The sequence below is a fragment of the Lissotriton vulgaris genome, chromosome 9 (assembly GCF_964263255.1).
Source record: "Lissotriton vulgaris chromosome 9, aLisVul1.2, whole genome shotgun sequence".
Taxonomy (NCBI): domain Eukaryota; kingdom Metazoa; phylum Chordata; class Amphibia; order Caudata; family Salamandridae; genus Lissotriton; species Lissotriton vulgaris.
The window spans coordinates 1,047,163,906-1,047,191,647 of NC_141697.1; the positions used below are offsets into that span (position 1 = coordinate 1,047,163,906).

At 45.2% G+C, this 27,742-nt stretch overlaps 1 protein-coding gene across 4 annotated transcripts in view; it reads right to left on the reverse strand.

Moving 5' to 3' along the window:
• RAF1 (Raf-1 proto-oncogene, serine/threonine kinase) overlaps positions 1-27,742 on the reverse strand; it is a 415,567-nt gene that overhangs the window by 187,225 nt on the left and 200,600 nt on the right. For all 4 annotated transcript variants that reach the window (XM_086938972.1, XM_086938971.1, XM_086938970.1 and 1 more), the window contains exons 3-4: positions 26,782-26,894; positions 17,673-17,775 (exon numbers count right to left, since the gene is read on the reverse strand). In XM_086938972.1, the coding sequence (XP_086795098.1) occupies positions 17,673-17,775; positions 26,782-26,894 (216 nt within the window). The remainder of the gene's footprint in view (positions 1-17,672; positions 17,776-26,781; positions 26,895-27,742) is intronic.

Consider the following 27,742-nt stretch of genomic DNA (forward strand, 5'->3'; position numbering starts at 1 on the left):
CGGGTAACCCTTGGTGGTGTTTGGGTCACCGTTCTGAGATTTAACTTAGTCCGTGGTCTACTTAGCCGAAGCTCCCTCCTTTCGACGCAGGAAATACCCTTCCCTGGATGGCACGGTGGGATCAGGGAATTTTGCAAGTTCAAGTGCCTCGGTATCGGGATAGCAGTTCAGTGATGGTCGATCCTTGTTCAGGAGCTCTTCTTGGTTGTCGATGTCTTCGGTGGTGGCCAGGGTCGAGGAGACCTTCTTGCAGTGGTGTGCGTGCAGCCAGTGCCGCTTCCCCTCCACTCGAAGAGCTGTCCGGGTGGTGATCAGTACTTGCCAGGGGCCCGTCCACCGGGGTTCCAGACTCTTCGCCCGTTGAAAATTCCGGACTAATACATAGTCTCCCGGTTGGATGTCGTGGCCCGGACCCCTGGAAGCATCGGGGATGGCCTGCTGCACCTGCTGATGAATGACAGACAATGTTTTTGTTAATTTGTACAAGTAATCAGACAGCAGGACGTCCGGGACGTCATGAATGGAGGTCGGTTTGGGGGCAGTCCAAAGGTTCATTGGTCGCCCGAATACAACCTCATAGGGGGTCAAATGGTGCTTAGTGGGAGTGGAGCGCATTGATAGCAATGCCAGTGGGAGGGCATCTGGCCATTTAAGTCCTGTGGTGGCCACTATTTTTGACAATTTCAGCTTCAATGTAGCGTTGTGTCGCTCCACCAAGCCAGCAGATTGGGGGTGGAAGACCGCATGTAACCTCTGCCTCACACCCAACCCCTTCAAAATTAGCTGGATAACTTCTGCTATCAAGTGGGGGCCGTTGTCGCTCCATAAAATTCGACAGAGGCCGTAGCGAGGAAAAAACTAAATCAGTAGAACTTAAGCAGTAGTCATGGCAGTATTATCACGGGTAGGATAGGCTTCCACCCATTTGCTGAAGGCACATACAATGACCAGTACATACTTCAAGCTTTGGCATCTCTCTAGCTGAATGTAATCCATCTGGAGGACTTCAAAGGGGTGGTCGGGGATCCCAAACCCTCCCCGGGGCACTACAGTTCCTTTCCCGGGGTTGTGTTGGAAGCAGATAAGGCACTGCTGGACCAGACGTTTGGCTGAGTCGGGGATTTTGTCGTTGTGCCAGACTTTGGAAATGAGCTCGATCATGGGGGCAGATCCTATGTGTGCGGGGGAGTGTGCCATAGTCAGTATGGGGATCAGGTATGAGTCAGGCAGCAACCATTTGTTCGCATCCTTTGTCCGCCAGCAGCCTTCATCGTCCTTCAGACCCACCCGTGCCCACTCAGTCAGTTCGTGAGGTGTGCTGGCCGACTGTATGTCTCTAATCGTTTCCCTAGCGTCAGTCCATTTCTCTGCTTGTGACCTGGTCACATACATGCGTGTCGTTGTCCTATTTTCAGCTGTGGTTCGTGCAGTGAGATCGGCCAGCTCGTTTCCTTGTCCGACTAAGTCCGTCACCTTCTTGTGTGCCTGACACTTGATCACTGCTAATCGTTTGGGGAGTAGTACTGCTTCGATCAGGGCAGAGACTAGATCCTCGTGGAGGATGGGTGTGCCGTGGGACGTCAGGAATCCCCTTTCCCTCCATAAGAGCCCAAAATGATGAACCACCCCGAAGGCATACTGGCTGTCTGTGTAAATGTTCGCCGTGGTCCCTGTCGCTATGATGCATGCTCGTGTGAGGGCTATTAGCTCTGCCGCCTGCGCGGATCGTTGTGTGATGCGGGCTGTCTCAACTACAGTTCGGGCTGTCGTTACCGCATAGGCAGCTGAAGTGGTGCCATCTGGGAGTTTGATGCACGAGCCGTCTACCCATAGCTCTCCATCAGGGTCTGTGAAAGCAGTGTCTCGGAGGTCAATTCTACTCCTAGTTTGTTCGTCCGTGAGGGTTACACAGTCATGTATGGGAGGCACGTCGGGGTCATTTTCTGGCAAAGGCAACAGTGTGGCAGGATTCAAAGTCGTGCATCTCTTCAGAGTGATGTGGGGGGCAAGTAGGGTCAATTCGTACCCCGTCAGTCGTCCACTAGTCAGATGTTGAGTCTTGGTCTGGTTCAAAAGGGTGTCGACCACATGGGGTACTAACACAGTGAGGGAGTTCGAAAGTATGATTCCCTCGCTCTGACGGATAGAGACAGCAGCAGCGGCTACTGCTCGAAGGCAGGCAGGCAAAGCTCTGGCTACGGGGTCAAGAGTGGCAGAGAAGTAGGCACAAGGGCGCTGCTTAGGGCCGATGGGCTGAGTTAGAACAGACAACGCGCATCCCTCCCTTTCGTGAGTGAAGAGGGAGAAGGGCTTGGAGTAATCCGGTGTTCCCAGGACAGGTGCTGAACAAAGGGCATCCCGCAACTCTTTAAAGGAAGTTTGGCATTCGGGGGTCCAAGGGAGCGGGAAGGGGACATCTTTGGCCAACAAGGAAAGGAGGGGTTTTATTATGAGGCTGAAATTTGGTAACCACTGTCTGCAGAAAGAGGTTAGACCCACCAAAGAACGGACTTGCTTTTGGGTTTTGGGGATGGGGGTGTCTAGGATGGTTTGGATTCGATCTGGCGTAAGTTTCCTCCCTTCTTTGGACAGGAGATGGCCTAGGTATGTCACTTGAGGCTGGCAGAACTGCAATTTCTTTTTAGAGACTTTGTGGCCATTTTCTGCAAGAAAGTGTAGGAGTTGGACAGTGGCTGTGATTGCAAGTGGGGTGGTGTCGGCCGCCAAAAGGATATCATCGACATATTGGATCAACACCACTCCATCTGGTAGCTGGACGGCGTCCAGCTGTCTTTTGAGGGCCTGGCTGTAAATGCTGGGACTTTCAGTGTAGCCCTGGGGAGCTCTACAAAATCGGTACGAGCGGGATTTTAGGGTGAAGCCGAAGAGATAACGGCTGTCTGGGTGGATGGGGATAGAGAAAAATGCATTTTTTAGGTCAATGACAGTGAAGGTGGTGGCAGTGGATGGGATGAGGGTCAGAATGGTGGTGATGTCTGAGACTACGGGGTACTGGGGTACAACCACTTTGTTAACCTCCCGCAGGTCGATGATGAAGCGGTACGCTTTCTCATCTCCCTCGCCTTGCTTCTTAACAATGGGTAGGATAGGGCTGTTGCAGACATTGCTAACTACTTCCTCGACCACTCCTGCATCTACCAGGGACTGAATGATCGCTACCAGTGCCTTCTCGCCCTCGGGCGATATCCGATACTGTGGGAGTTTCGGGAGTATTGCGTCTTGTCTTACCGTTATGTGCACAGGGTCAATCATCATTCGTCCCACATCAGAGTCATTTTTGGCCCATAGGTACGGGGGCAGGGTGTCGAGCAAGGACAGGTCAGCGTCAGTTATGGAGTACATGTGTCGTGCTGGGCAGGATTTGAAAATGCTCGGGTTGTCGTACAGGATGACTCAGACTCCATCTGGGGAACACCTAATGGTAGCTCGAAAATGCTTTAGTAAATCAATGCCCATAATGGCGTCAGGGGAGTTGGAGGAGAGCAAAAATGTTGTGTCAGTGGGGTTGTTTTCTAGGTCAAAGGAGATAGGTACGAACAGGGGGTTAGTGGAGGGCGTCCCATCGAAACCTATCGATGTAATGTGTGAGCCAGACAAGGGTGCCCTTGGAATCAGTCGTTTCGATAACACACTACGTGTCGCCCCAGTGTCTACCAAAAATGGAGACTTTGTACCCAGGACCTTAGCGGTGACGTAAGGACCTTGCTGGTCAACACAGAGCTCGAATGGATCCCTCCCTTGCCCCTGGCAGTCCTATGCAAGGTCGGGGGCATTCTCACTGTCGGATAGTTGATACTGGTTCTGTCGGGGACGGTCAAACGTGTTCGCTCTCCCTGGTCTGTCGTTGTTGGTGTCATTTGTGTACCCTCGTCCCTGTCCCCTATTTCTCGGTCCACCCGCTACGTCCTTGGGGTCCCTATTTCTGTTCATTTCTAACAGAACCGGACACTGGGATTTCCAATGGCCGAATCCTTTGCAGAAGGCACACTGGTCCTCGCTAATGTCTCTACGTCCAATGTGGGGTGTTGGGGTGCGATCTTTAGGTGGTGGATTTCTAGGGGCGGTCGATTGGTAGTTCCCCCTGTGTGGTTCTCTTCCAACCGCTACCCCTTGTATCTGGGCTATCATCACCCTTTCTTTCAAATCTTTCTTCTTTCTCTCGGATGCCCTATCACTCTCATTCTTTTGATGTTCGTAATACTGAGCCATCTGAAGGATAGCTGCGGGTTTGGAGGCCCCCCCAACTACTCTCGCTCGTCTGTAACTTTTGGGAGACCTCTTGCGATAGACCCTTTACATAATTTTGCACAAACAGGTGTTGTCCGGTGGCGGTGGTCATGTCTTGGCCACTGTAGTCGGAGAACACCGTCTCAAATCGGGAGAAGTATTCCGATACGTCTTCCTGGGGTTTCTGACGGCAAGCCGTGACTATCGACCAATCTACCTTTTTCTCTGGGATTAATGTCTTTAGCTTCTGAACTATTTTGTCTGGGAGCTCCAGTACGTCTTTTACAGGTTTCCTTCCGGGCTCTCGCTGTCTATCTAGCTCACTGAGTTGATTCCAGGTATGTCCGAACAGATCTGTGTGGTCGGCTTTCCGGATTTGCTTCCACACGTCAGCCGGCAGACATAACCCGAAAAACAAGTCAATGTCCGCTAAAGTCATTATCGTCGAACCCAAGGCTGTGCCTAACTCGGTATAAAATGCTGTCGGGTTCTTTCTTAAATCGGGCAGGGTTTGCCTAAAAGTTAAGATATCTTGTCGATCCCATGGTTGATAAACCCAATTGTACACAACCCTCCCCTTTGCATCTGTGTGGTTGATATCGTTGTTTGTTCCCTGACCTCGTGGCGGAACCCAGTAAGGGGCCGCTTCTCTGATAGGCATCATAGTGTTGGCTACTTCTAATGAGGACTCGGTCGTTTCAGGGACTGTAATCTTAACTTCTGGTTTCTGTTCCGTAAGGTGGCGGAAGACTTCAAGCGTTTGCATGAAGAGGTCCGTCACATCGTGTTCAGTCCCATCTCCGACATCGACCTTTCTATATAGAGTTGTCAGTTTAGCGGGGCCCTTATTCTGATATCTATCCTCATATGCGTTCAGGGTGTGGTAGCTGAATCGTAAAATGAAATGCCGTCTGTGGCTACCGGCATGTGAATTGTGCATATCCATCGTGTATTCTTCGCTCTCCTTCCGTTCTTCTAGTGTCTTCACTATCTTGTCAATCCCATCCCGCTCATCTTTGCTCAATCTATTTGGTCTGGCTGGTGGTTGCTTGCTAGCCTCGGGGTCATCTGGTGTCGTTACTAATGCAGCCGGTGCAGAGGCCGCAAGGGCCGGGGCACTAGCGCCAAGGTCACTCTCGCTTGTACTCGGAGCTGGTAGGTGCCGTATCAGAGGTTGGCAGGGGGCATATGGAGGGGGCATGTAGATGATTGGAGGACCTAGCAGTAACTCATCATTCGCCCGTTGTTTGGAGGGCAGCTCAGGGTAGAGCGTAGAGGGGGTCCTAACAGGGCATTGGCCTGTCAACCCTGATTCTTGCTTTTGTGTAGCTTCCTTTCTTTCTTTTATTTCTTCTTCTAGTTGTTTAGCGGCTAGGTGGGCTGCCTTTCGTAACTCTTTCCCTATTTTTGCTTCTTCTCTTTTCTTTCGTAGTTCCGCTTCTTTGCGCCACATGCCGATACTATCGAGCATGGTGGGCGTAGTCTTATTTTTCTGGAGCGCTGCTTCTAATGTTTCTATCTTATGATCATCAAAGGAACCTATCAGTGGCCACTGACTTTTGGGGTCCTTCTTTGTATATTTATGCCATAACTTATTATAAGCTATAGCGACTAGTCCATGCTTAATGAACATGTCCTTATTAGGGGTGCCTTCCAGTGGAGCTGGATGGTTCATCTCTAATGAGCGGTCCGGGCTAAACAGGCTACCAATCAGTGGGGAGAAGATAGGCATGACGGATTACAACGGGGACAAAAGTCTGCACTACCTATCTTATCACTGCGTGCAAAGACAAGACAGAATATTTCTATTCTTCGTTGTTTGCAGGCGGTGAATACTCAAAAGAACCAATATCGAACAGTCAATGTTCGGTCAATCAAACAATCAATGGGGAGAATAAGTAGGCACGACGGGTTACAACGGGGACAAAAGTCTGCGTTACCTACCCTTTCACTACCTGCAAAGAGAGAACCTGTTCTTCCCTGTTTGCAGACAGAGAATCTCCAGAAAACAATCCGCGAACAATAGTTCGGGCCAAACACTCAATCAGTGGGGGAGGAAGATAGGCACAACGGATTACAACGGGGACAAAAGTCTGCGTTACCTATCCTTCGCTACCTGCAAAGAGAGAGCCTGTTGTTTCTCTGTTTGCAGACAGCGAATCTCCAAACAAATCAACAAAAGAGTAATACTAGTATTATCCAAATCAAACAATCATTTCGGAATTTGTCGCATTTACACGACCTTACCCGGACCGCATGGACAGTTTCCTGTCTTCCGAATCCAGCGCCTGATCGTCCTCTATTCCTCGTGATCTTCGCGGCACTCCTGATGGTTCCCAGTCAGGACCGTAGATCACTCGAGAGAGGTCTGTTCGGAACCAGTGAAGTTCGGATGATCGGCTGTCAGACGAGGGTCTATCGGACAGGAGCTCTCTCGATCGTTGCAGTCGTTCACTCGGTCTTCAGGACCTCTCCCACTGGATCCACGGGTCACTGATGGGCCCCACGTTTGGGACGCCAATTGTAAAAAAGGTAGGGCTGATGGCCTTTTTCAAAGTTGCCCGGCGCTAACCGCCTCTATACCATTCTAGTTACCAAACAAAGAGGCAGGCGCTGGAGACTGGAAGGCAGGAAACAGAAGTTTTATTCCGACAGAGCAGAACACATCAGATCAGACAACAAGGTATCGTTTCGAGGTGCTCTAACAGACTCTCTGAGGCCTGGCCTCTTATACCCTGGTTTATGACATGTGAGCATTCTTTATTGCAGAAAAGACTCTTTGAAGTATGAAAAGACATCCCTGGAATCCCCGTTTCAGACCTACCCCCACACGTATCTATAGTAGAGGTCCTCACCCCACATACAATAGGAGGGGGCTATCACGCAGCTGAGTGTTCCGCCGATTCTTAGGATGTGTGCGCCTGATCGTATCCCAGGGGGTGGGGAGGCCATGATCAATAGTAGCTCCTTTAAAGAGGAGCGACTCCATACAATAGGGGGGCAATAAACTGTATCCCCCGGCTAGGTGATGGCCTGGGACCCGTGCGGACAACCGGACTCAGAGGAAGGGGTCATCAAAGGAGAGGTATTCATGAAAGGAATGGTCTGCGCGGACAATCGAGCGCAGGGGAAGAGTTTATCAAAAGAGGGGTATTCATGAAAGGAAAGGAAGTGTTGGTCAGGCGCGGGTGTGACTCCCAAGGACAGAGTCATGCGGAAGGAGAGGGTTTACGACTTGTGCATGTGAGAGCGGGGGCAGCCAGGGTGTGCAGGGGATGCTCTCAGGGTCAGGGGAGCGCGCTGGCGATCGATCGTGAACAGGGAGACCATGGTACCTAAAATAGCTGCCGTGCATATTGTACATGAATGACAAGATGGCGCAGATGATGTTCAGTTCGCAAACTAAAATTCCACACATACATTTACTGGCTTGTACGACATTATACAGTATACAAAAGCAACAGTGGGTGAGTGGTGGGACTGTGCTGCATGACATGTTAAAGAGAGAAGAAAGTTCTGTGTCAATGAGAGGGAGTTTCCATTCGTAAATAATTCCCTCAGACAACTATTTTTCTTATATCAACTCTACATACAGGCACCCACGAAGCGAGCACTCATAATTTCAATCTTGAATGAGTCAGATGCTGCCAACTTAACTGAAAGTTTGTGTCTCAAAACTTTAATAAAACGTCAATCAGTAATCATATATTACAACATCTCACAAGTTAAAATTTCATTGCATAAAATTACAAAACATAAATATCTTGTAAAATACATAAATACCAAATGTAAACGATCTAAAAGCGGGAAATCATACAAGACAATTACATCTGTCACTGAGTTAGTTTGTAGGAATCTATCAGAAAAGACACAAGATAAAAACAAATTAATCCTGGGACCGGTTTCAGGGTAACACCCTAACCCGTCACAGGATGCGTGTTTCCGGTCCAGGGAAGACCTGGCTTGGCAGTTCGGGCTAAACTGTCCTATGAGGAACAGGGTCAAGACATATTTGCATGTAGCTGGGTCTGAACTGTAGTGGCAAAGTGAGTTAAAGAACGGTGATGGATTCAACCCAGATATTCACACACCGGTTACCCAAAAGAATCAACCTATGCACCAACCTGAACAACATACCATTTCCTGGATTGCTGCATTTGAACAATAAAGGCCAAGGAGAAACGTAAATACATTTAAAGTGATCTTCGTGCTAGCCACGCAGAGTGAGTGTAATATAGTATCAATAATAAATTGCCTAAGGACTGCATATGTGGGAAAGATACGGTTCTGTGATGTTTTTTACTGCCTAAGGGCTGATATCTACGAACCAAGGGCCTCAACCCAATATGCCACTTTATTTGCTTGAAACGTTTCTAGCTGCATCTAGCTTAGATTCTTTGGGCTCTCTGAACTTACTGAAAACCAATATGTGCCTGCTATCTTTAGAAATATTGAGAAAAGGTAGAACAAATCTGAAAGTCCGGAAAAACTTTACTGTATGAGTAACACAAGCGTTTGATTGTTTAGTTTGGAACTTAGGGTGCTTTAGCTTTCAGTGAAGAGTACAATTTATAACCTTAATATGTTACAGTTGTAAACTGGTTCTTCAATTTATCATTGAGTTGGCCTGGAACCATATTTCTCTATTCAATTTAGATTTACGCCCTATGCCTTGAAATTTAATGGAGCTGTCTAAAAGAGGACTTCAATTTTAGGAATTAAGAGCTCATGGGTGAAGAGAAACTGGAAAAGTATTTAATAGAAGTGAAAGAACAGAGAGCACATGGAGATAGACAATTTGTTAGACAATTTTACTACTTAACTACGCTAAAATAGCAAGGTGAACCACATGAAATTAAACTGAATTAAAAAAATCCTTTAATAGAAGCACAATTAAAGAGGTAGAATGGTGGTTAAACAAATGCATGGAACACCACCCCATTATGGCATCGAAAACATGGAGCACCTTTTGAATAGTGGGAGCCAAATGGAGGTTACATGAAACAAAAAAATGTGAAGGTGAGGCGAAGATATGGAAATACACAAAAACAATGCACTGGTTGAATGGGGGACAAACTCATAATGGCAGTAAAAGATATTTAAAAAGACATTTTCACAAGTTGAATTGAGGATATTGATTGGAACCCTTTTCCTTCTTCTGTTTATCCGCCTGAAACGTCGTCCACTGGAAGGGAGATCTGCATCCCCAGAGGAATCCGTAGCTGACAAACTCTACCTTCGTTTTCAACCTCGCCGGACCCGCTTCGCGGGTCCCGCAGAGCCTCGCGCTCCAGAGGCTGCAGACATTGTGGGAGTTCAGGACAGGAGGCGCGGGCAGGTGAGCAAGCCGGCGGGGCTGCGAGCACGCAGGCAGGGACTCTAGTGACCAGGAGCCCCTGCGCGCCCATTCAACACACCTGGGCTGCTCTCCCCGCTGGCCACGCCCCCGGAACACGCAACAATTGGGTATAACATTGACGCTATCCCCCGCAGAGCGGGAGCGTGCGGGAGTGTGCCCGGTAGAAGCCCGGGACAAGGGCGGGACCGTCCAAGGCCGTCATAGGCCGGAGTAGGCCGGGCTGGGCCTACCCTCTTGTGTTAGTTATTTGAACCCTGGTCCTATTAGCTGTTACAGCCCCCCACTGAATACAACCTACCACCCATTGTTATGCCGTCCCCGGCAAGGGAGAGTACCCCCCTGAAGCAGGGAGGTGTTAAAAACGGGACGTTAGAGAACTATTTCTCCCGGGCTGTGGGGGAGGGGGACAAGGAGAGTAACTTATCCCGGCTAAGGGCAGAGCGGAGACGCTCAATAGATAATCTGAAAAATAGACCCCTTGGAGAGCATCCTACTACGCCTAGGGAGGAGTTGACTCCAATAGATGATGTCCCACTCCTGTTGAGGGATTGTACGAACATCCCACCAGTTCTAACCATGAGTATAGCCCCAGTCATTAGCCCAAGCCCTACTAGGGTGACCATTGATCTAGTCTCCCAACTCCCTCCAGCCCCTAAAGCTAGGAAAGCCAAACCTAAGCCAGCCATTACGCAAGGAGTATATGGGCCCCCTCCTAATAAACGTAGGAGGAAATCGAAGGGAGCCCAGGGGAAGAGCAAACCCAAAATCTCTCTCTGATTTTGGGAGGTCCTCAAAACCCCCCACATTGGCAGCGAAATTACCGGACGAATCACACCCTAAACCTATTGTCCAAGATGCCTTGGCTCCTGCTCTGATAAAAGATACAGGAACTAATATTGCTAATGTCCCCCTTCCTGTTGTCCCGCTTGGTAACCTGGCATTCCTGCTAAGGTCTCTATTACTACCAATCAGTGAGAGTATAAAAAAGGTCGAGATTAGACTCACCATTCTGGAGGCTACATTAAGTAGCATGAAAATCCCGGCTGGTCACCAGGGAAGGTATTTAGAGTCCATTCCAACCCCTTTGGTCCCTCATCAGCCCTCAAATAGTGTAGCAAATCCTGCCCCTCTACAGGCCGCGAGTGTGACGGTCCCGCAACAACCCTTGAGGACCAAGCCTGCACCAACTAAGTCCATCAATTCTAATACGCCCATTCCTCCTGTAGACCCTGCTCCCCTGGCACAGCCGGTAGATAGCACCACATTGACTCCTCTAATGAAGCTTCCCCCTAGACCACGTAGGCCCAATCTACCCCCTGAGACAAATGATTTCACTGTAGTCATGGCGGGCGTCCCCCCACTTGAAGTAGGTGAAACTGAGGATTTTTGTTCCCTAAAAAGTAGGGTAATCAAGTGGCTAAACATAAACAGACCCCTCCCGGTACACCTTAATAATGAAATCATAATGGTAAGAAGGGTGCCATGGGTGGGGAGAACATACAAATCTATAATAGGGGATTGCATATTGGTAAGCTTCAGGGACGCAGGAACTGTGTCTCACATATGCCAAGGAAAGAACAGATCTAGGGAATCCACCATTCAAACCCTTTGTGTGTCTTTCTTTTTTCCCCTTATCCCTGCTCCATTGCAACCGCCCCAAAATCATGAAAACTGGGAGAGGGTTGGCCGGAGGGGGAGACACCATGAATTTAACCCTAGACCATTATTTGGCCGACCAGAACCACTCTTTCACACCTTCAACCGGTTTAACTGTCTGAATGGGCTCAAGGGGGTGGACTGACAAACGGACAATGCCGCCCTGGCCGACAGGGAAAAGGGTGCTTTGGCAGAGGAGATGGAGGAGCAAAGCCTTCAGGCTCAGCAAACCCCACCGAGTGGTGTTGGGAAGTTTGTGTATGCTGAACCTAGGGTCACAGACATAGAATGTGTAGGAGGGGGATATGGGCTGAACACGCAAGGGTTAGTGCAGGAGATACAAACGAGGCCTAAGGGGGGATTAGAGCAGAGGGGGGAGGCACTGAGATTGATCTCTTGGAATACAGCAGGCTTGGCAGGCAAATTTAATAACAAGGAGTGGCTTGACTACATTAGAAAATTCCACGTAATCTGTGTGCAGGAGACATGGGCCCCGGTGAATAATGATCACTTACAGGGGTACAAGTGTTTCTTTGTTCCTGCACGGAAATCCAGATCAGGGAGAGCAATGGGTGGATTATCCATTTACGTAGATTTAGACCTCCCAGGTAGCTGGTCCTCCCCAGATTGGACCTCATACGGGATTCAGGCAGTCCGGTTCCTCGGGAAGGGGTTAAGATTTACTGTCTTCAACATCTATAACAGCGAGATTGCGGACAATCATATCCCACTAGTAGCTGAACTGGATTACAGGCTGGGTCAAGAAACAACATTCCAAAAAAAGGGGCAGTCTTACGCGCTGCTACTAATGGGAGACTTTAACTGCCATCTTTGTCCGGCACTGGTCCAGGCCAACACAGACTGGTCACAATGCCCTATGGAGAAGGGGCCGCATTTTTCTCATACGCCCACCGGGTCGGCTCTCAGTATGCTTCGGCTCAAGTATGACCTAGAGCATACTATTAACTTGATAGGCACACAGATGGATGGCACACTCCCACCTACATTCAAGGGTAGGGGTTGCTCATCTGTCATAGACTATATTCTGGCCTCGAGATCCCTGCTAAATAAAATAATTAGCGTAGGGATAGAATGGAGCAGTTTTAGCGACCATAACCCTCTTGTTTTGGAGCTGATGTATAGGGCGGGTGCTAGAATCAGAGTCCACTGCACCATCGCGGAGAAGGTCACAGACCGAGGCAGGAGGATAAAATGGTCCAAAATAGACTGGGAAAAGTTTTATAAAGCCCTGGCGGACATGGGCAAATCGGCCATTAATGATTGTTTAGACTTAGAAGTCCATGGATCAAGGTTACTGGAAGCATTTGACCAGATTGCTAACCTGATCGATGGCCTACTTAAAACTAGTGCGCCCACACGGAACCATGCTAATCCCCGGTGGTTTGACAAAGATTGTTCTAAAGCACTGAGGGAGTTGAAATGCTGCCTTAAATTAAAACCAAGGGACCCTCAAAAAATTAAGGTGTGCAGAGAAAAATATAAAAAAGAGACTAAGAGGAGGAAACTTGCTTTGCAGGCAGAAGCATGGGCAGATTTAAGAGAGGCAGGGGAAAGAAAGGATTTAGCGGGTTTCTGGAGAATCATTAATAAACCGACTTTCCAAGAAAATGACTCCCCAGAGATAGGGGCTAACATCCTCCCAGAGCAGTGGGTCACCCATTATAGGGGTCTATATAACCATGAGTCTGGTACCCCTGTAGAGTCACCGGTAACCTCAAGTCAGGCTTCACCGATAGTATTTACTCTTAAGGAGATTACTGCTGGGATGGAGGGTCTGACTAAAAATAAAGCTCCGGGCCCGGATGGAATTCCCCCCGACCTGTTTCTGAGCAACATAGAACTATGGGCCCCTTTAATGACCAGGGTCATAAATACTGCAACCACCTGTGGCCTGCCACCGTCTTGGTCTAAAGCGATCATTGTGCCGATCTTTAAGAAGGGCAATAGGGACGATCCCAAGTGCTATCGGCCTATCTCCCTGATCGACGTATCGGCCAAACTTTTGGGTAGGGCAATCGTCAACAGACTGTCCGAGTGGACCGAAGAAAATAACACCTTCTCGGACACTCAATACGGTTTTAGGACAGGGAGGTCCACTAGTGACCAATGCCTGAACCTGTATATGCTGACTGCTAAATACACTTTGGCCAGCGATGAACCGATTTACATGGGATTCATGGATCTGGCAGCAGCATTCGACCACGTCAATAGAGAGAAACTGTGGGAGATGATGTCTAGCATGGGGATCGAGAGTGGCTTAATTACCATATTAAGGGTATTGCACAGTGACACCACGGCCAAGGTTCGATTTAATAGGGAGGGGGGATTGTCCGATTCTTTTCCCTGTATGAGCGGAGTCCGACAAGGCTGCATTCTCGCCCCTTTTTTGTTTTCCCTTTATATCAATAATCTGGAGCAGTTTCTGTTGGGTTTAAAGGCAGATTCCCCAAGGGTTGGGTCGCGTCATATTCCTGTTCTGCTTTACGCAGATGACGCGGTCTTGATTGCACGTACACCCCGGAGCTTACAAATCCTGATTGACGGTTTTGTCAAGTTCATGGGTGCCTTAGATCTTTCTGTTAACCTGGGTAAATCGTATGTGCTCCTGGCTGGTAAAAGAACTTCCTCTAAATTTACTTATACAATAGGCAGCCATATTTTAGAAGAGGTTAAAACGTTTTCTTACCTTGGAGTAACTTTTGACGGCGCCTTGCAGTTTAATTCCCTGGTGGAGGAACGTTGTAGCAAAATGATTGCCTCCAACGGGGCAATAGCTAGCTATGGCAGGAGGCTAGGCAGATGGAGCCCGGAACAGGTGATGAACTTATACAGCTCCGTATCATGCTCCAAAGTAATCTATGGGGCAGAAGTATGGGGCTTTGTGAACACCACTAGAATCCAACAGGAGGAAAATAAATATTTGAAATCTATCCTGAGGGCTCCACCTAGTACTGCAGGAATTGTAGCACACAGGGAGTTAGGGAGGCCATACTTGGATGACCTGGTAAAACTTAGGCCAATTGTGGCCTGGCTAAAAATCTGGGTTAACCCTGATGCGTCTCTCAGCAGAGAAATTCTATTGGACTGCTTGGAGAGGGCTAAATGTATGCGCATTCCCTGGCTCAAATACGTAAAGAACACCCTAGAGGAACTAGGTTTTGGAAACCTCTTCTCGAACCCTGTAACAATTTTAGTCCAGCATAAGAAACAAGTAGGGGAAATTTTCCTAGAGCGGAAAAGCCAATGCAGAGCTGAGGCTGAAGGAGTTAAAAAGACAGTGAGGGCCCATAACCTGGTGAAGAGTGTGGAGGGTATGGAGCCTTATCTGTACCTTATGCACAACGCACAGGATAGATTCCTGATGTGTCGTTTCAGACTGAATTTACTTCCATTTATGTTGGCTTCAACAGCAGGTTTCACCACATCAATTGAGCAGAAGGGACCCTGCGGCTGCGACAACAGGTCTCCGCAGGACTCTCTTCACTTTGTTTTGTCCTTTTTTCTCTATGCCCAGGCGCAGATTTCTTGTAAATGTTTTAAAAAAAGCTCAACAGGAACATGCCAGGGAGGCATTAGTCTTTTTACAAAAAGCCTCGGACCCTCTAACTTTGTGTTGTATAATGAATCTTATTAAGGTAGCGGCCCGTTTAAGGCTAACAAGGGGAGAGGAATGAATTGTCTTGGACTTTCTATTTTAAAATTGTTGGACCTGCCTGTCGGTATTTCTATTTTTATTAATACTGTGTATAAGGATCTTGAATAATGTTTAATGACTTTTTATCTTTGTATATATATGTGTGCTTTTATGGTGTTTTTAATCACCGAATAAAGATTCTTTGAATTGAATTGAATTGAATTGATTGGAACGGTCAGTTTTATAATATAGGTTCTGGAAAAAGATACAAAGGTACGTTTGGTTTAAAAACACATATAGTTGTTATGGGATAATGACAAAAAAAGAGCAAACTGAAAGTCAATACAGAAAGGTCAAATCGTTTTTGGTGGATTAAGCAATAAAGGACATTGAGGGCTTGAGACTGAATTTATATTCCATACTGATGATACATTGAATGTGAGTTGGTTTCACATAAAAGGTTCTACAGTAAGAGTTAACTCAGAAATGTGTTAAGGCGATCATTACGAGGCAGTATGTTCCTAGTCAGATAGATAAGATTCTATGAAAATAAAAATACACCTTTTAAACAAAATCAAATGAGTAAGAGATATAAAAATTAATAAATAATAGTATAGTAATCCCTTATGGATATCACTTTTTACTAGTTATAGTTGTTCTGGTTGATATTTCTCCTCAGCAGATGAACAATGCACCATGACCTGTGAGTCACAAATTTACTGATAAATGCTAATATTACCCAAGTGTCGTGTAGTCCAGGATCCCTATGCAATTTCACACAAATTCAGGCTTGCCGCACTCTAACATACAGGACAACATTTCTTTCAGAATATTGAACAATTTTCATAAAGCTCTTTAGCATACAATTAGATAGTGAATCATGGTGAACCAATAAAATCTATCTGATTGGGCCAACTTCAAACATAAAATTTCCATGAGGCACAAAAAGACAGTAACACACATTTGAATGTCCCAGCATAAAAATAACAGTGAACATTTTAAAAGACTAGTTGATAGTACAGAGCAAACAATAGAAATCCAGCGCACACTTAGTGGTATGCAGGATGAAAACCTAGTAAGTAGTAATAAATATAATGCACAAAAAAGGAAAACCACATCATTTGCTTACTAATACAAATGTGAACATTTTCCCTAATATTATGGCCAACAGATTGGAGAAGGTGTCAGCAAATCCTGAAAAATCATGTGGGACAATCACATGTGACAAAATGGCACAGAAAATCATCAAAGACAAAATACAAGAACTGCACATCACCGGATCCCTATTAACTGGCACATTATACTCAAAAGCTTAAGTACAAACCAAAAGTAACACTGGCACCAACATCATTTCATATGAATGAGCATTTGGTTAAGTGAACCAAAAGTGCGTATAAATTGGCTCATAAGGCATGTACTTTTAACACAGTTGCTTATAGTTAAAGTACTGCATCAAGGTACTAGAGCACACAAGACTACAAATGGAATTAGGACATATTTCTATAAGTTAGAGCTAGGAGCAAGGCACCAGCTACCACTCCTGCCAATTTGCCTTCATTGCCCCTTGTAACGGCAACAAGATAAACAAAGAGAAGAGTGGACGATAACATGGGGATTCCCTGAAACCGACCACTCATCCAAGCCTTGATTTTCTGTTTTATACTGTAATTCCAAACTCAAGCTCTTCCTCCAATGCCACAGATCGGGTGGACTGACCCTCTCTTGCCACATCCTTAGCCATTTTCAGGGCTTCAACTTGCATATTGCTCTGCTGAACTATAGAATGATGGTGTCAACATGAACCAGCCTTTGATCTACAGGCATGCAGACCTTACGCAAGCAGCAATGAAGTGACAGATACAGTCGGTATGCTTGGTTGGCTTGTAGATGGGGTCAATGCTCTTCATATGGTTGCAGACCACACCATACTACTCACAAACAACACAGCTGCAGCCTTCTCAATACTAAACTGTTCAGCAATTGCAGATCTCAACCTACCATTGACATGGCTGCCTCTTGTGGACATGTCGAATCCTACTGTATCTGCTTGCCTCATATAGCCCGACACTATCTGAAGGTCTGGTTGAGCTCATTTGCTCAGGAATCAAGTGCAAATTACACAAGCGAACTGTTATGACACACGTGTCTCCTACCTCTAAATGATGAAGTACCCTCTTAACATTGTCTTGACAGAACACCAATGAATAAAAAAATGTAGACTATTCTCCCATGTGGAATCAATGAAGGGCATAGCACAAAATCCTACAAACAATTTCGCATCTACTAAAATCACGATCAACCCAAAGTACAGAAATGTGAAGTTGAAGAAGATCCAAGTGCTGTAAATAAAGCAACAAACCAAAAATACAACATCGAAATTTACGATTTTTACAATTCTCCATTAAGTATCCACTGGAAGCAAAACATTAGGCAGTGGGTGCAGAGATCGCCTTATTATTTTCTATATGCTACGGTAGAAATGAAAATTCAGCTATAACTGGAAACCCGTTGACAGTACTCCATGCTACTTCCTGCCTGACATAGAAAATGGCCCATGAAATGTGCAATCTTATTTAGAAACAAAAGCAAAACATTTATGCACATTCCCCACTCATTTTTTCTTTGTTACTTGACATAAGACAAATACAACATTATGGGAGAGTTGCACTCTGGTATTTTGCAAGTTGGGGTAATAAATCAAACTTTAGAAATAAGGCATACTTAAATGGCAATAAATTGTAAAGGTTGACTTACAAAATTGTGTGTGGTGAGGGGAACATGATCCAGGAAATCCACCTGGAGCTCTTCTCCGATCAATGACGCGGCATCAGTATTCCAATCCAAGCGAGATTTCTTGCTGAAATAGAAGAAAAACAAATCAGCGGAACAAAAACCAGAGACTTTAGCAAAAGTTCCTGGGGACTCAAAAAACACAACCTTTGCCAATTGGGCATGCAATCTTTGAAGCATGGGTCAGGTACAAAATGTAGGTTTGCCCACATGTAGCTTACTTTGCAAGTGCTGCTGTAAGTAGACTGAGTAGTGAAATTAAATTTTGTTAACAGTCTGAACTGCGAGGATGATTTCAGATTTCAAGTAATCACTGTCGGTAAGGGGGATATAGAGGGTTTGTTTCAAAATCGTTAAGGTTGAAACCAACCCAAGACACAGCTCTAATGATACATTATTAGATGTTTTGCAGCAGCTAGGACTCAATTGTGATGAGGTGATTGGGTTGAGAAGACAATGCTCATTTCCATCCTTCTGGTTTAAGATATTCAAGGTCAAAGGTGTTTAATATAGGTCCAAGAAGGATGGATCCATTTTTAGATTATCCAAATATTTAGCATAAGATTTGAGTACAATAAATTCAGTACATTCGACATGGATGTTGGTCCTTCTAGATCTATGTTGGAGTCAAAAGGCATTAGACACCTGGTTACAAACACCTCACACTGCCAGACCTGCAGAACAGCTCAATGAATTGGAAGATCTCACAAAAAATTCTGCAAAAATCATCTCAAACATATAGCCTTTCATTATTTGCTGGAACATTTTTAAACTTGAAATTAATTACATGAAGCGGACTGTTAATTACCAACAACTTTATCCAGGGAATTCTGGAATTTAGAATGCTCATCTGACATTTGACTACTGGTGCCTTTTTAGGGTCCCTGATTAAAGGCCGTCTTTGTAGTTGTTTATTGATTATGTAACAAACATTTAAACTGTTTTTAAAATCCATTTTTGTCTTTGCATATCCCATGTGTTTTATTCAACTTTATTTTTTCGTAACAAGAAGCTTTGAATATCCCTTAACTACATACTTTTGTGTGAAAAACAATTCTCACAAATATAAGCACTATGTTTGGGCAAAACCTAACTCTTTTCTCCAACCCCATTTTCAGTAGTACATTTTTCTGCTCCTCTAAACAAGAGAAACACTTTGAAATAATGTAATCCTCCCTCTTTTCCTAAACAGTCCTGTTTGCAGCAAACATAAAGCCCCTAGGACTAATTAAGGCCAAATGCATTTTTAACACATCTTCCAATTTTTATCGAAATGTTATTAAGAGCAACTTTAGAAGACCCTTTATAGTGCTGTAGAGTGTAGTGAGTAAACTAAATCCATGTATACTCACCCACTTAAAGGAATTTTGTTAGATGGCATTGGTTGCCCTCAAATGACATTCATGAATTTTCACTAATTAAGCAATGTCCTTCTAGCTTATCACAAGAATTTAAATCCATTACAAATGGTTGTAACAAACTGTCAACAATTGTTTTCAATAATTCCTGTAGCGATCTTGTTTTTGGGCCTTGCTAACTTATTTCAGTCGTTCACTGGCCTACTCGATTTGGGAATGATTTTCATTGTGTTTAAGGAGATCAGGCTGTGTAGCCCCACATTAATTTATAGCTGATGGGTATAAAGGTTTTGTGTGGTGGAGGACTTTGGGAGTTCATACTGTGTTAATAAAATGGAGATAAATTAGCCTGATTCATAGGAGTCATGAAAGACTCTTCCTCTCATCAAATCCTTGCCATTCTATGCAAATTTGTTTGCAGAATTGCAATGCAATAGTGCTTACTGGCTAATGGCCACAAGTGGAGCTTTCATACCACATACCACTTACTCCAGGAGGCAGTGAGTCCTAGCTGCAGACATTAATGAAGCAACATTCCATATAACTTTTCTCCAAAAATACAGTAATATAAAAGTAGTGTCAGTCTCAGCCCTGATGCTTCTCATGCCACAGTAAATTCAAGGACCGCTGTTTCCCTGTCTGGCAATGCAAGAACGGTCTTTGATATTGGCGAATTACCTGGGTGCATACTAATATACTTACAACTAGGAGCACAAGACGTTGGTCTGACTCCAAGTTATGGTCTATTCTGTAATGGAAGTGACTGTAACTAGTTCAAGACCTTTACCAGTTAATCACATGTATTGCAGGGTGCCCATTACAGAACTTGTCTTTCAAGTGATTCAAACCATCTCCAAATTGTAGACATTAATATGCTCAAAGCGCAATAGAGGAAGTTTATTACCCTACAGCACAGGTCTTAGCTAGCCACTTGGTGTACAGATTAGAGATACCGATTTCATATTAAGTTCCCTTTATTGTTGGAGATTCAGAGAAAGTTTCTAAGACCTGTTTTATAAAGTATTACACTCTCAATGCAAAAATGCTATAGATCTTTTAGCAGATATGTACTTTGGAGATGCTGCAAATGGGCTAGCCCGCCTCTTAACTGCTGTTAAACAATACTCTATGGAACTTTGTAAAGAATTTTATATTGTATCTTGAAGATCTATAGACAACTGTCTTAATAAAAAATTTTCTTACTACTACAATTGACAACAGACCCGAGAGCCAAGAAAACACAGTGAACCATACCCCCGCCGGCTAACCATATTAAAGCCAACAGCCAAACCTCAGCAGGTCCTACTCAGACAACTTGAGCAAAATAATCATCGAACATCATGACGTCACTCACTCCAGCAGAATGGGAAGCAATTTTAGCTTCAGACAGTGGCTGGATCTTTCAATTCTCACACAATCAGAGACCCATAAACTGGTCCATGCTAGTTTTCCATATAAAGCAACGAAACCAGCAGACGTTTGGGCAACTCTGTTGAGAACCTCACAATTATCAGTTGAAGTTCTAAGCTATCAGAAAACGGACACTCCGATTATGCTATTAAACACCAAGGCAGTTTCTATCTCTGGGATCAGTACAGTGATCATTTAAAGAAGCTCATAATCAAAGCTCAAAATGAGTAGAAATGATGCGACCAACCTCGGGAGATATTTTCAACAACCTCAAGAAGGCTTTGCGTCCTGACAGCCCGGCAAGCAACCCTACACTAGCCACAACCCAGGCTGCCCAAACCACAAAGAAACTTTTCTAGGTTGCGCCTCCTCCAGCACATGCAGTCAAAGAGCTCTCACCCAGTGGCCGTTCAAGCCAAGCCCCCAAGGCACTGCACACCCTCCAAGCACCGCAACCCCTGCAGAAAAAACCTTGCTAAGACCAGCAAACCAGCTCTAACCCTTGATACAACAGTACGACCACGGACAAGAACCTTGGTATACAAATTGTCAAGGACACAACTGCCTAGGGCCCACAGAGGAAAAAACTACGCAAGGCTATGTGTGCCGGACGGAAAACTATTTACTCTTTTTTCAACAATTCAAACTGCAATCTAAACCTACGCATGCCTTAGTGAAACAAGCAATCAACACTTGTCCTGGCCCGTCCAACCAAATGACAAGCCAAATTAGCAACTCCGACATCACAAAGTCTCTGCAGGATAATATTGTTGAAGAAGGGAAAAAAATGATCCTCCAGAATCGATAACCATTTGAAAACACAAGCAGAAGGACACTCTTCTAGTAGGCCCGGTACCACGAAAGCAACCTTCAATCCTGTGACCAAAAATGAATCTTGAAAACTGCCACAACATGATCACAGAAATCGACAACCAAGCCCAGATACAGAAGATGTGTTGACAGTGCAAATCACCAAGTTCATTGACAGCATCAATCGCCCTTCCAAGGGCAAAAAAGACCTCCAAGAATACACCAAGCTAAAATCAATAATCACCACCGCAAGGCCACGTGTGTAATTGGGCATTGATCAGCTTCACCCCAGATCAGGGGCCCACTTGCCCCTAGACTGTCAGAATAGCGCCACTAGTTCAGAGGCCCCACCTTACAACAACATTGACAGTCAGGTAACCCTAATGTACCCAGAGTGCCGATCAAGAGAGCAGTTTGATTTACTAAATGTGGAAACATCCTTTGCCTACTAAGTCAAATTCTAGACACTACCAAAATATGCTCAAACGACAGCGCCTCTGTGGAATTCTTGGCTCCCACTTCAGGACATACTAATGAGACCACTAGGGAACATGGACGTCATCTACAGCAGCCAACAAGGCACTGAGGGCCGCAGAGACATTCAATAGTTGGAGGATACAGGTCTCGCACTACAGAGAACTAGCATGTCTACATTACTTAGCCTCACATAAGAGGAGTCACAATCTCAGCAGCTTCCACGAAGACCAGGTTAAGTCTCGAGAAATACACTGAGCAATTCACCTGGTGCCTCCGGTTCCTAAGATCCTCAACTCAGCCAGATGTTCAACAGAGTGCTAACATCAGACCACAACTGGAGCTGGATTTCCAGAGCCCGGAATCAACCCAAAAGGCAAGTATGAAAGGCTCCTCTGTAGCGAAACCAACTGAGCTGGCAGGTAAACTTAAAATCTGCTCATGGAACATCAATGGCCTGTCAGATAAATTAGCTGACAGTGAGACTCTTGGATTTCTGTCCTCATTTCAGATAATCTTACTTTCAAGAAACCTGGGCAGAAAAGGCGCCCATGATCCAAGGCTATATCAGCTACTCGAGTCTGCAAAAAAGATAATCTGTATATGGCAGCCACTGCAGGCTGTCCTAAAAGGCAACTATACAATGAAACCGATAGAAGGGAATGGCCTGAAAAATTTTCAAACACTCTCATGCAAAGCCCAAGCACGCTCAACCTGATTATATATATATATCTCCTAAAGCAGCAATAAAACAAACAGCCATCGAACATTTAAAAAAGACAATCTCTGATCTTCAAGACGTCCCACAGCCAAGAGAAATACTCCTCCTTGGGGACTTTCACATGAACTTACTCAAGTCGCAGCAAGACAAAGATTTACTAACAACCCAGAATGTGTTTTGGTTAGTCCCAGAACAAACGCAAAACTTTGTCTTCAGGCTTGACAAAATCGGCAAGTCCCTCATATAGGAATTAGATTATTCCAACTGAAGAGCAATCATAGCCATTTACAATCTGACAGCCCACCTTGTTTTACATATCATAACCACAAGACCCTCACTCTAATAGACTTCACTGTGCCGTCGGTCACACTTATCCATTTAGTTTCTAGATTTTCAATAATAACAAGAGGTAAAAGCAACCATCTACTTCAAGAACTAAGTCTTGCCTTCATCCAAGACAACCATACACCAGAAGGTAAGTTGTTATTGTTTCAAGTTATTTAAAACATAACAATGTAACCTAAAACATCCCAAGCAGTAAAAACAAGGTGAAATCAAATAAATCACAATTCGTCAATGCATACAATCGCCCTTCAAGAGCGGTAAAAACAAGAAAAAAACAGATATCACAGTTAATTCATTTGAGTGTTATGCCATTCAATCAGTTAATCCGCAAAACATAGACTTTGAATAAATGAGTATTATGCATATTGACTTCACTCAAGAGCACAAATACTGTAATGAATGTCGCCTGCCCTACCTGTTCCCCACTCTGTCTAGAGTGAGTGCAACTGCCGGACTAAGGCCAGTGAGTAGGGAGCAAAACACTGTCCTATCGGGCTAAAGATATTAGGGTAAAATTAGAGCATAAATGACCGGCTCTATGCAACTTTGTAGGGCTTATGAACAGCCTGTTTTGTAAAATGCGATACTCAGTGGCTTATGGCCAACTAGTGATGGCTTGTACAAGGCCTAACTTGCCTTTAGGGACCAGCTCTTAGCCTGCTTGAAGATGAGTCCACATTTGATTCAATAAAATTCCGGGGCCCGTAGGACACCCGATCAGATCATAAAGTACTGGATGTGAAAAACAGGGGCCAGAGGTGGACAACTTAGTGTTTTGTTTGGTACTGTGATTTAGTCTGGTTTTAATGCAAAGTTTTGGCTGGGAATCAAGTAAGCAGCCCACTCTTTCAACTGTCTGTAGACCTCGAATTCAGTATTCTAAACACTTCCCCAAGGAATTTCATGCACCTGGTTGAAAGCTGTATATCAGCACCACTCAAACATGCAATAACAGCACAGTTGCATTGAGTGATGTCCAAACTTCGAAATATTGGCTTAGCCAACAGCACCTTAAGCTTTTAGAGCAGACAAAGGCAGAGGACATGCATCTGTGATTCCTGCCTAAAAGTGCATAGTTGACATTTATGATTGGAAGAGCCTTTTAAGTGCCCAAATGTCAATGCTTTTAAAAGAGTTAGCCAGCATTGCATCCTCAAGAGATCTTTTTTGAGCACCTGTTTCATGGAGCTGGATAGACAGGGTTTTCCCTGGCCTTGGTAAAATGACATACAGAGGTCTGCAGGGGCCTTTTGCACTATCTCTCGCAGGTCTTCCTTCCCGGATTTATTTTTTCCATTTGTGACTAGGATTTTGGACATTAACTTTGGAGGCAGATTTTGTATAAGGATACTCTGGGCTCCCAAATGTTCAGATGCAGTTATCGCATAGGGTTTCCAATGGCGTTTTTGTTTTCTCGAATGCCATACCACATTCGTTTTTGAGGGTTCTTTGGGGGTCGTCTTAAAAGCTTGGCATACTAGGTCAAAAATAGAGCTTTCAACATAACTGATTGTTTACTCAGTCCAAATTCTAGCAGTATTTGGGACAACAGTGTGGCAATGGGAAGAAGAAACAGGTTTCTGTAGCATCAAGTTTGTACTTTTTACAGACACGTGTCAATTTGATCTTTAAATATTAATAGATTATTATAGGTTAGGGTTGGCATGAATTTAGCTTCAATCACTTTGTAAATACCTGTGAGGTCGGGCCACACATCTTTTATGTCAGTTTTTTAAAACTCGTAATCATGGACAAGGAAATATTTTTCAGAGACGAGAGTTGTGTAAAGTGCGAGCCTCGATGGTTAAAATAAATGCCCAGGTATTTTAGACTCGAGGCTTGCTCCAAGGCTACTTAGTTCATGGTAACTTTAAATGTGCAGAAGCTGTTGTTACTCCTGGCATCACATACCATAATTTTTGTTTTCGATTGATTTACTGCTAATTTGTTGTTATTGCGGTACTGTGCAAAACTCTCCAGCGATCGTTGAAGCCCCAAGGAAGTGTGGTCAAATAGTAAGAAATGTATCAACTGCATACTGGAGGCAATAGGAGCTTGTATCCAGTTATGTCAACATCTAGTGATTATTTTGGGGTTTTTGCAGTGTTTGTCGTTGAGGTGACATGAGACGCCACAGGGACAGAATGCTGTTGGGTAGTGAAAGATGTGTATGCTCAGAGCTGAGAAGAGCAAGGTTGTGTCCAATGAAAAGACAGCCATAAAATGTAAATGTAAATGTATAGGCATTTATATAGCGCACTACTTACCCGTAGGGTCCCAAGGCGCTTCGACCGCTGCGAAACCCTTCCTGGCTTCCCTGAGAGATGGTCCCTTAATGGGTATCTCCAGGGTGAGACCAGGCATCCCCGGCGGTCTGGTGGGGCCGTTAGTGAAGATGAGGCAAGCTAATGCCCAGAGTTGCCGAGTGGGATCGCTGATCAGAGTGGGCACCGAGGCGAGAGAATTATCGAGTCCGCTGACCCTGGTCCAGAAACCTGCCGCGCCGGAATCGAACCCTGGTCCCGGGCCGTCCTCTGCTCTCGGGTCTGCCGCCTCTAACCAGTGAGCCACACTGTCATTGTTCCCAACCATCCCCCTCCGATGCTCCTCCAGCAGCTCATTATCCCCTTAACTGCTGCCGACGGCCAACGGTCGTCACGAGCACTACCTCCCCGGTGCTGCGCACGACCGTTGGCCGTCGAGCCAGCATTCGTTCTTCGAACGTTCAGCACTGGGCGCTGAACGTTCGAAGCTCTGATGAGGTTAAACAAACCTCCAACAACCTCCACCCTCTCGCTCCCAGAGAGCACCCTGCAGTATGGTCTGTCATCACCCAACCTGACCTACGCCGGCCACTTGGGATGGACAACCTGAAGCCCACTGCATGTCTGCACACTGAGTATTACTATCCACCAGAGAAAAAGGCAGAGAGGAACTCTGTAGAACCCAATGGGGGGAGGAGCCAGAGGATGCCAGCAAGGGGGGCGATAGGGTAGACTGTTAAAAGCCCAGCAAGAGATGGATTAAGTTGGGTAGGTGGCTTATGAGAGTAATGCTTGTACTAACCCATCCCGAGCTAAGATAAGTCAAGCCCCTAGCCTTGGTACAGTTATACCAGAGGCTCACTGAACTAGTGCAATGACCAGACTCCAGGCCGGGCACAATCATTCCGAAGACCCACGGACTTGAGTTCATCCTCATGTGAATGCATCTCTAGTCGCAAGCACCTTCCATCAAATCCTGGACTTCTAGGGCTTTTCATACGCCACAAGAAAGGATGCACGGTCCACCCGGGTGAACAAGTCACCTTCCATCAAGTCATGAACCAAACTTGAGTACTCACCATCCCCTCTCTCCTTTAAAACCATCCGAGAGGAAGCTTTACCGGTGTGAGTGAACATCCATAAAACCCGTTTGCTAGTGTACATACTTGGTAAACTTCTCTCTGAAATCGAAAATACATAGGTTTTTGCGATGCTCGCGTTCGGTAGATGGAGCCCAGTCAGATCAATATTTTGCATTCATAAATGTTTACCAACATTTCACTACCGTTTCTATCTACTGTCCATGCCAGATGGGCAACCTACAAATCTGAAAAAGTTCTCCACATCTGTGACTTAGTCATTCATGCCTTCTTCAACCCCTAATGTCGAACAGAACCAAACATCTCATCGTTTTGTAAAACCTACAATCCTTGAACCAACATGCTTTTGCATTAAGTGGAAGCAAATCATCCAGCCACGCGCTAGATGCAATGAGAGAGGCAGGGAACGAGAATACAACAGTAAGGTGTAAGGTGCTCCCCTCTTGTAGAACTGTAATAACAGAAGAATAGGCCAGCTCCATGAGAAAGGAAGTGATTGCTGCAAACTGTAGAACCATCCAATTCACAACAGAGACACAACAAGACATTAAAACACATTTTCTTAATAATGATAAGACCTCGGACTCGTACCCTTTCTGCTCCTGAAGTAACCGGAACACTGCACAGCATTCCGGCTGCAGGCCGCGTACTTTAAGGGCCTTCATGAGGCAATCGTGTAGGCTCATCCCATTCCGCACGCTGACCTGCAAACAAGAGAGAAAGTGAGATCTCAATGTAGTATCTGCCTAGGCAGAAGGGGGCGCCAGAACAGTTCAAGACAATATAAGAAATGAAGTAATTCATTGGACACCTGAAACAACCAGTACATATGTGTTAATCTAGTGATGAACTGTTATGTTGAGCCTGGCTGCTCCTAACGTTAATAGGACACCGCTGACAAAAACATTATAGAAAAATCACTGGTAAAAATGAATGGAGGAAAACAAGAACTAAGCATCAAGGAAAACAACGTGGATTAACTTGAACATGTGCCCATGCCTTCCTTTCCATGGCATTCCTATTTTTTTATGAAGGACTGGACAGAGCATGGAATGTTTGTTTTCTAACATGAGGTTGCAGCAGTTCCAGAGCATACAAACTGCGGTTTATCATTTGATAGTAGCCTAATTTAAGAGCTATCAATACATCCCAGAAGGTGATCTGCTACTCTGTTAATCTCAGGATTAAGAAATTTCAGAAAACTAAATGGGGGCGAAAGAAAGATGTTATGTATATATATATATATATATATATATATATATATATATATATATATATAGAGAGAGAGAGAGAGAGAGAGAGAGAGATAGAGAGAGAGAGAGAGAGAGAGAGAGAGAGAGAGAGAGAGGTGTGTGTGTGTTAAACAAAGCATGTGTGTTAAATACTAGCAGGCACATGATTGTGCATAATGCTGGCGGGCGGGGTCGCCAAGGTTAGGTCAAGCCCTCCTCCCATATAACAACTACTAGTCTGGTCCAGTTTTGCATTGCTCCCTAAATACCAGACAAGCTAACTCACTGTTCAAAGTTAATACAAGATACTTGCAGGGCAC